The 10050-nt window shown below is 46.2% G+C and overlaps 1 protein-coding gene across 1 annotated transcript in view; it reads left to right on the top strand.

Moving 5' to 3' along the window:
* The window catches only part of PTPN9 (protein tyrosine phosphatase non-receptor type 9), a 105642-nt gene extending 102213 nt beyond the window's left edge, over positions 1–3429 (top strand). Inside the window, exons 12-13 of the mRNA XM_024232245.3 lie at positions 554–761; positions 1567–3429. Of these exons, the coding sequence (XP_024088013.1) occupies positions 554–761; positions 1567–1781 (423 nt within the window). The 3' untranslated portion in view covers positions 1782–3429. The remainder of the gene's footprint in view (positions 1–553; positions 762–1566) is intronic.
* Positions 3430–10050: the final 6621 nt, after the last annotated feature.

Raw genomic sequence — 10050 nt, 5'->3', positions numbered from 1 at the left:
TGAGGATATTTAACTCACAGCCAATATAGCCATATTACTGCAGCACGATAGGAACATTAAATAGGAGTAAAGCTTATAATTTTAGAAATCTGGGGCTGGGTGCAATGGCTTATGCCTGTAATCCCAGCACTCTGGGAGGCAGAGGCAGAAGGATCACTTGAGCCTAGGAGTTCAAGATAATCTAGGCAACACAGTGAGATCCTGTCTCTACAAAACATAGAACAAATTAGCTGGGCATGGTGGCACACACCTGTGAGGTCAAGGCAGCAGTAAGTTTGATCGTGCCACTGCACTCCAACCTGGGCAACAGAGTGAGATCCTGTCTCAAAAAAAATTCTGGATCTTACAGTATAGGAATTCTGCCCTTTCCAAACAATTAACCAACCCTTCCTTTGGGTTTGTAGTAAAGAAGCAATTATGGGAAAAGTTGACAGTGGTGGATAGGAGCCTTGGTGGTGGGGATAACCAGGGTGTTGAGAATCTGGAAAAGCCAGAGGTAGCTAGGGGCAGGCAGAAATAACCTCGTTAACGTTTACTTCTTTTCTCATCTAAGGAACGGCAGAAACGCCAGGTGACCCACTTCCAGTTCTTGAGCTGGCCAGACTATGGTGTCCCTTCCTCAGCAGCTTCCCTCATTGACTTCTTGAGAGTGGTCAGAAACCAGCAGAGTCTGGCTGTGAGCAACATGGGAGCACGCTCCAAAGGGCAGTGCCCTGAGCCACCCATTGTGGTCCATTGCAGTGCAGGCATTGGCAGGACAGGTAACGCACCTAATGCAACTCTTGGTGTCTGCAGGGGCAGTAGGGGTGGACGAGGAAAAACAAAGCTCTTAGCCCACATCTGTGATTGGAGAAGGAACTCACTTGCTCCCTTGGTGGTGAATTGCTGTGAAAAATCCCTCTTCTAATGTCCTTTTGGTGGACCAAGTGATGGCCAGAATATATATTTCACAAGCCAAGTCCTCTAGGGGTTGATGTTTTATACACCCCATCATAACGCTGACTCTGTCACCTGTTAGCACTGTCACTGCAGGTATCCCAGAGAGCTCAGCTGAGCTGCTGCTTCCTTCCCATCCAGCCCTCCCTGGAGGGACTCCCCACCCTGTGCTGTGTTCTCCATTGTGGAGCCAGTTAGCAGCTTTTGCCTTAAGGGCATGTACATGGTAGGAAATGTTGGCCTTTCTAGTTCAAAGGTCCCTTTGGGAGAAAGTTGGGAATAGGTTTTTGTTAGGCCTCTGAAAAACTTGTGGACTCTGGAAATTAGGTGTGGGAGTGCTGTCAGTCTGTCTGTCTGGGATTGAAGCAGGAAGTTCCCGTGTCACCTTCCCATTTCCACTTCCTGTTACCCCAGTGTATGTCCTGAGAGATAGGAGGCCTTCTCATTTCTCTGGCCTCCAACACTCCCTGTGACCTCCTCCTTGAGTCCTTTCAGGCCTAAGGCCACCTGGCCTTCTGCCATGAGGCACTTTGCCTTTGAATTCATTCATTCAGTTCTGCCTGGGTTATTTGGTAGAGGGAGGAAGAGAGGAGAGGTAAACCAGATGTGATCACTTCCTTCCTTCTTCAGGTACCTTCTGCTCACTGGACATCTGCCTGGCACAGCTGGAGGAGCTTGGCACCCTTAATGTGTTCCAGACGGTGTCACGCATGAGGACCCAGAGGGCCTTCAGCATCCAGACCCCTGAGCAGTACTATTTTTGCTACAAGGCCATCCTGGAGTTCGCAGAGAAGGAGGGCATGGTATCCTCTGGCCAAAACCTGCTGGCCGTGGAGAGTCAGTAACTCTCTTACGAACCTCCTACCTGCTGGCCAGCCTTCCTTAAACTACCCTGGACACCGCTGAGCCTATAGGTTGCCATCAGTTACGCTGAAGCCATGGATCAACTTCTTTCTTGTGTCTCCCGGCACACGTGTGCACGCAAGGCAGCCTTTCCCTTTGGCTAGATAAATGTGGTGAAATTGCCACTAGAAAGGGCCAGCAGCAATGTGTTCTTAATTCCTAGCATCTGCTATCAAACTGTGCCTTATCAAAACCAAATTGTGGCTATTGATTTTTGCTAGGGTCTCCGAGGTAAGTGGGGAAGGAACCTCCCTCCTCCTTTCTCCCGCCATTCTCTTTCTGGAGGTCTCCTGTCTCCCACTCCTTCCCTTTGCTAGAATTTTATGGGGAGGTTTGATGAGCATTTGCCTTTCTCCCCAGAGAGCTTGACCAAGTTACATATTCTAGAGATCGTCCTGAGTGCCAAGCACGTTTATAAGTAGGGCGTGTATTCCAGTCCTTTCTGTCATTCTGTGTGTGTGCGTGTGTGTATGTGCACTTATGTGTATAGGTCCATATGTACGTGTGTATATAATATATATTGTATGTGATAATATGATCATATTCTATAAATACGTATACACACAGATACTCCTTTGCAGAAGTTCCTGGGGCTCCGTGTTGCAGTTCAGGACTCTTGCTTCTCGGACCCTACTATTTATCCTGGACTAGCTTGGGTTGGTGATCATGTCTCCTGTTGTCAGGCTACAGAGTGGTGGAAGAGGACACACACACATCTCCTCCATGTTCCTGCCACAGGGCCCCTTCCTTAAGTAATGACTTATCTCCTTCCAGTTGCCACCTGTTGGAGCCAAGAATGTATTAGTTTGTGGTGACACTGGGTTAGCTCAGCATGGATTTCCCTTATCTGATGATTTTTCTGCATTTACTTGGCCAATTTGGGGAACAGACCTCCACTGTGATTCCATACTCTCGCTTTCACTATCCCAGGGATGGGAGGCGGAGGGTAGAGATGAACTCACTGAGCAGCCAGAGCCAAATGCAATCGGTACGAATCTTAGAAGGAAGGAGGGGGAGCCCAGGTATGAGAAAGAAAAAACTACTAAGAAAATACCTCCCTGGGAGGATGAGCTGGGGCCCTTTTTCTTTTGCTGGATGGTTCCTTTATGCAGCTTGGCCCTGTCTACTGAGATGCCCATCTCTTCCTGCCTGCTAGCCTGCTAGACCCTCAAACTGGGTGGGTTCTGTGTCAATAAAAAGCTTCACCCCCTGGCTGAGTGAGGTGGTCCCCTGCAATCACTGTTTGTCCCCTACCCACCCAACCTGTCCCTGCCTGCTCCCAGTCTACTCATCCTTATGTGCTAGGGATAAATCAAGAGTCCTCAGCACTCCACATTCCCCAAAAATCCCAGGAACTCCTAAACCTTCCCCTGTCACAGAAGATGAGGTTGGCAGCTGATCAGACCTCAATAATTTTATATTGTAATAAGCTCTTTGAATGTGTATATTATTATTTTTTACAATCATTTCATTTTGTATTTAATATCAATGGACTGAGTCAGATTCAGAAAATAATTGTAATGTTCATATTCAATATCTTACAGTGATACAGTTTTGTATTTACATATAAATATACCGACATGATCAAAACCCTTTTAGCTTCATCAATTTAGCAGCCTGGGACATGAGGGAGGGGGTCCAGGGGCTGGTCTGGGAGGGATGAGGGAGGCAGGGAGGGACCCAAGGCTTCAGTACCTGAGACTTTGAGTTCTGACACTCTGAGTTCACCTTGTCTGTAGGCCATGGCCCTATCTCTGGACAGAGGGACCAGCACCAGTTCAGTGCTTGAGATGTGCTAAGTGCTCTGCTAAGGTGCTTTTCCCCCCACTGTCTCATTCAAACCTCACAACAATTCAGTGAGATATTATCTTCTCTCCCTTCTCCTGTGCACCCCTTTCTCATTTCTATATAGATGAGGAAGGTGAGGTCCAGAGGGTTACAGTGATTTGCTCTAAAACGAGCTCAAGTTGGTCTGCTTACAAAGCCTGTGGTCTCTTCACTGCATGGAAGATGGAGATCTTGTCTTTGGAGAACAGAGGTTTGTTTAGCTCTCCTTTCAGAGTATAAATAGTTCTTAAATTCCAGGTTGTTGTTCTTGTGCCCATGCTTCATGTAGTAGACTCGAAGGGCGACAGGGTTGGTGACTGACTGTCCTAGCTAGGACCTCCTGATGTAGGGTCCTCATGTCTGCAGCGTACCAAAGGGGTTATCATTCTCCCCAGGAAACTCCGTATCTATGGGTACACGGTCTTTGTGAGAAGATCTTGAGTCATTTGCATTTCTCTCTTAGAAAGAATGGAACCAGAAGCTTTGTACATGGAAGACCACTCCCCATATCATACCTGTTGGCTGCTGATGGCCTGGGCAGGCGCCCAGTTGGGGCAGTTGTGGCTGGGAAATATTGAGGTGTTAATAATAGTCACAGCAGCCAATTTACTGGATGCTCACTCTATTCCAGGCACTGTTCAGAGTAATTTCTAGGTATCATCTCATTCACCCTCAACAACCTTTTGAGGTAGGTATTGACAAAAGAAAAAAATTGAGAGACAGGAATGTTAATTTGCTACAGCCAGGATCCCAGACCATCTGACTCCAAAGTATCTTCTTTCAACTCTTACACTAGACTTCCTCTAAGGATCCATCTTCTGATCTGCCAATAAATTTTTATTGAGTTTCTTACCATAATCAGGAGCTCAAGTGTAGAGCAGAAGATTAATCTAGTTCTTTCTCCATATGAGCCTCCATTCTCTTGGGAGTGCACAAACATAAGAAGTGAACAGAGATTCTTGGAAATCTGGGAAACCAGAGAGGTCAGGGGTTTGGTGGAACATGTAAGAAATGGGATTAATGATAAAAGGCCTGGAGGAGGTAACTTTAAATTGTCATTTATTTGAAGAGGCTGTAACCCGACTGCCCTGTGAATTTAAGGTTATGCATGAGTTCCTCATTGCATATCTGAAGATTGGTGAGATTATCTATCACTTCAGCTCCATAAAATGCTGATTCCTGGGCCCATCCAGTAGGTTGTTAGTAACAGGATTATCCAGGTTTGGAACCACAGATTTAGTTCATGTTTCTGACCCTATAGAGAGTTAACGAATTGATGTCTCCTAAATTTTCAGTAAAACTCAGAGGAACTCCTCCCACTGCCATTGTTTGTAGCTTTTACCAGTGTGAACCTACCTGTGTTAGGTGTTAAAGGAGGAGGTAAAGGAAAGGGAAGGCGGAGACGCAACCCAAAATCTGTTTGGCAAGTCGGGGTTCTCATACAGGAGACTTAGTGAACAAAGCAAGAGAAAATGCTCAGGGTCCAGGCGCAGTGGCTTATGCCTGTAATCCCAGTACTTTGGAAGGCCGAGGTGGGCAGATCACCTGAGGTCAGGAGTTTGAGACCAGCCTGAACAATATGATGAAACCCCATCTCTACTAAAAATACAAAAATTACCTGGGTGTGATGGCATGTGCTTGTAATCCCAGCTACTCAGGAGGCTGAGATGGGAGAATCGCTTGAATCCGGGAGGCAGAGGTTGCAATGAGCCGAGATTGCGCCATTGCACTCTAGCCTGGGCAACAAGAGTAAAACTCCGTCTCAAAATAAATAAATAAATAAAAAAGAAAGACAGTGTTCAGGAAAGAAGAAAACACTGTGAGCTAAAGCAGGCTTCTGCTTCTGATTTGATTGCTGTTTTTTTCACCTTTCTCTAACATTCCCATGCTATGTAATTTTTCAAAGATGAGATAATCCCTGTGTCCTTTTTCCCATTGCTCCCTTCATCTTGCCCATCCTTGTTGGCTAGGATGGGACTCCTGAGATGAAGGGTGCCCCAGCATCCTCAGCCTAGGAGGCCCACCCTTGTCAGTCTTCATGTGACAGTATGCAGGTAAATGACAGAGTAGGACTTGTTCTTGGGAGAATGGACTATTTAGCATCATAGCCCTAGGGAAATTTGGTTCCTTCCCTGAAAGGGATGCTTCCTGTTTCGGGACAGACAGACACACATAAAAAAAATTTTATAAATCAGAGACCTAGAGGGAATTGGGCCAAGAGGCATTGGCCAAGTAGAAAAGCTTCTCTAGAGTGACCCAGCTCTTTTGTGGTTTTGAGGTCTTACCACTCAACCAAACCCAAGTCTTAGGTTCCCTCTGTAAAAGAAGGGGCTATACTAGATGATCCTACCATGGGTCCTCTGACTGTAAGGGTCCAGTTTTTTGTTGGACAGTGCAAACACCCATAGAGGAGCTATTAGGCCTTTACTTGGGTTGAGTCGGCTCCCACTAGCACTCCCCACTTTTCATTTTTTTTTACTTTCAGAGACAGAGTCTCACTCTGTTGCCTAAGTTAGAGGGTAGTGGCATGATCATGGCTCACTGCAGTCTCAACAACTGGGCTCAAGCAGGAACCCAGCTTTTTTTTTTTTTTTTTTTTTTCTTTCTCTAGAGACAGGATCTCACTGTGTTGCCCATGCTGGTCTCGAACTCCAGCCTTAAGCAATCCTCCTGCCTCGGCCTCCCAAAGTGAGAGGATTACAGGCATGGGCCACCACACCCAGCCTCTCCAGTTTTAGTGTGTTTTCAGAGTCTCTTCTTTCAAGCTGCTGCTACTTCCCTAGCTTCCCTCAGTTCTCTTCCCCCTTGGCCTTCCAATTGGAGGAAAAGCTGGTCAGGTCTCTGTCATCTCCAAGACCAGCCTATAGGCCTTTAAAGTTTCCCTGTTTCTTAATGTGGGGTCTACAGGGTGACTCAGAGGCAAAGCATGAACAGACCAAGGGTCCTAGAGCTCCCAACCTAGTCCTTAGATTTCTCTCTGGCCTTGGTTACTCCCACAAACCACTGTGAGCCTACCAAGGGCAGGAGTGGAAATGCCCATCAGCCTGGGAACCATCTTTTTCTCTTAGGAGGTATCCGCCCTATAGTTACCTTTACACAACACTTGTGAATATCAAGTGTTCTGGACTGCAGTGCTCATAATTGACTACAGAGAAGACTAGGGTCTTTTCCACAAATAGAAATATATCACTTTTACTTGGAGATGTTTTCTTGGGGGAAAAAAATCTAGCACTTTGAAACTTGTTACAATGTTTAAATCTCCCTCCTTTACCTTGGCTGTCATAAAATCCTCCTGTTTGAGCTAAATGTGGCCTGCTGAAGTCTTAAATACCCATATTTTTCAGGCTAAGGCCATGGTGCACATAGCTAACTCCACCAGAATCCTAGCTGGGGGTGTTGGAAAAAACGGTACAGTGCCCCTCTCAGACTCCAGGCTCACGTCTGTCTCCCTTCCCTGCACATTATAATCTGGCTACTTCTCTAATGCTGCTGCGTAGTTTGTCTTAAAGCCTCAAGACTGGCCAGATGTGCACCTGAGTAAAGGTCAGCCATTTCATCTGGGGGCTCTTTCTTGACTTTTAATGAATTTTCTTCTGTGAAAAAATGTATTTTTAATAAAAAATTTTCTGTGGCCAGCATCCAGTGGAAGTCTGCAGTCTGATGTTCAGGGCAGATACTGGTCTGGAGATGTCAATTTAGGACTTCGGTAGACAGAAGCAATGAGCCTTGAAGTGAGAATGAGGAAGGCAAGAGAGGAGATACGTTTGGATGTCACCAACATTTAGGTAATGGGTGGAAGAAGAAAAGCTGCTGAAGGATACTGATGAACAGGCAGAGGTAACTGAGCACAAAGCCAGGCTGCTTTGTCACAGGCTGCTGAGAGGCAGGTAGTGGCTGGGACGAATGAACAAGATCTGAAATGTGGGTTCATTAGAAGTCTTCGAAGGGACTATGTGGCTGTTAGGGAGGCTGCATGAGAGATGTGAAGGAATAGACTGCAGTGCCCAGGCTGTCCTCACTTAAACCAAAACAAGGCCCACCTTGATCTCTTACACATTAAGCTTCTGAATAAGATTTTCTTTGAACAAAGGACCTTGCTGGGTGCAGTGGCTCAGGCCTGTAATCCCAGTGCTTTGGAGGGCTAAGGTGGGAGGATCACTTGAGGCCAGGAGTTTCAGACCAACCTGAGCAACATGGCAAAACCCCGTCTCTAAAAAAATAAATAAAAATAATAAATTCTCAAATGGCAAGCTATTCTATTTTTAAAAAGCAGTAACAAAGGAACTTGTTGCTTAAAAAAAAAAAAAAAAAAAAAAGTCAGGCCAGGCCCAGTGGCTCACACCTGTAATCCCAGCAGCTTGGGACGCCGAGGTGGGTGGATCACTTGAGGTCGGGAGTTTGAGACCAGCCTGACCAACACAGAGAAACCCCATCTCTACTAAAAATACAAAATTAGCCGGGTATGGTGGCGCAAGCCTGTAATCCCAGCTACTCGGGAGGCTTGGGCAAGAAGAGCGAAACTCCGTCTCAAAAAAAAAAAAAAAAGCCACCAAACAACTGGTAAAGAGAAGGAAACACTTTGAAAACATAAAGCCAGGTAAACTGAGGAACATGCTGAGTGACCCAGAAGGGTAAATTAATGCTCAGCCAGGGGAAACATTTCAAGGCAGTGAGTAGCAGTCATAAAAATTCCTTCAAAAATTACGAGCCTCCCAGGAGAATGGCGTGAACCCGGGAGGCTGAGCTTGCAGTGAGCTGAGATCGCGCCACTGCACTTCAGCCTGGACGACAGAGCGAGACTCCATCTCAAAGAAAAAAAAAAATTCCGAGCCTCCAAGGCCACCCAGAAATCAGAAATTACGGAATATATACCATCTAAACCTGGTTGCAAGAGAAATGGAGTTTCTTCACATCATGGGATTATCTGGCCCTCTAGGCCTGCTCCAGGGCTCATTGCTCAAACGGACTTTGCATTTGAATGGCCAGGAGTAGAGGGAGGTAGGGATGAGATAAAGGAGGGGAAAAAGGTATGAGAACTCTTGACTGAATGCTAGGGATACTTAATTTATTTATTTTTTTTTTTGAGACAGAGTCTCTGTCACCCAGGCTGGAGTGCAGTGGCATGATCTCGGATCACTGCAACCTCCGGCTCCCCGACTCAAGTGATTCTCCTGCCTCAGCCTCCCAAGTAGCTGGGACTACAGGCGCGTGCCACCATGCCTGGCTAATTTTTTGTATTTTTAGTAGAGACGGGGTTTCACTGTGTTAGCCAGGATAGTCTTGATCTGACCTTGTGATCCAAAGTGTTGGGATTACAGGCATGAGTCACCACGCCCGGCAGGCATACTTAATTTTAAATCTCACATCTTCCCACCGAAGTAGGTATTCTGATTCTTAGATTACAGATAAAGAAACTGAAAAGATAAATGATTTGCCAAAATCGTCTTGCCTTGAACCTAGAAGATGCTTTGGGTTGTGGGTCCCTGGGGAGCCAGCCTCATATCCTCCTTACCTGGATATTACTGAGAGTCTTAGCCCTCAGAGGTTGTGTCAATAGGGTGCTGGCACTAATATCCTTGTCAGAGTCACTGAAGTGCAGGCCCTAAATGTCTCTCAATCACCACCTACCATAAGTGCCCTAAAGAACTTTGAATGAGTCCTTTTTGTGAAAGAGAGAGGGTGTATGTGAGACACCTGTGAGATTGAGGGTGTCAGGAGGTATGACAGATTTTTGAGTTTATGTGTTGTGAGTTTAGGTCTTTTGTGTATGTATGTATGTGCATCAGACAAATGTTGCTTTTCTGGATAATTTTCTGGAAAAGGCCAGAAATCATCTAGAATTGTCTGAGGATAAACTGATCTTTAAGTTAGGGAGGTGAGGAGTGTGGAGCAACAGGGGAGTCAGACTGTTTTTCTCCAGGCCCCAACCTGGGTCACCGGCCGGAGTGCACAAAGACAGCATGTGGGAGTGGAGGCAAAGCTCAGACTTTGGACCCAGACTTCCCTTAAGCTATTTGACTTGAGCAAGTCACTCTACTGCTGTTGGCCTCAGTTCGCTCATCTATAACTAAGGATAATAATCCCTAACTCACAAACTCTACAAGAATTTGTTGTTGTTGTTGTTTGAGACAGGGTCTTGCTCTGTCTCCCAGGCCTGAGTGCAGTGGTGTGATTACAGCTAACAGCAGTCTCAAACTCCCAGGCTCAGGTGACCTTCCTGCCTCAGCCTCTTGAGTAGCTGGGACCATAGGGACATGCCACCATGCCCAACTAAATTTGTTTTTATTTTTTGTAGAGACAGTCTCACTGTGTTGCCCAGGCTGGTCTATGAGACTTTTCACATAAAACGGGCCTCCAGGAATCAGAACCTGACCTACCAGTGTG

This window comes from Pongo abelii, chromosome 16 (assembly GCF_028885655.2).
Source record: "Pongo abelii isolate AG06213 chromosome 16, NHGRI_mPonAbe1-v2.0_pri, whole genome shotgun sequence".
In the NCBI taxonomy this organism is placed as follows: domain Eukaryota; kingdom Metazoa; phylum Chordata; class Mammalia; order Primates; family Hominidae; genus Pongo; species Pongo abelii.
This window is presented reverse-complemented; position numbering and strand designations above follow the sequence as displayed.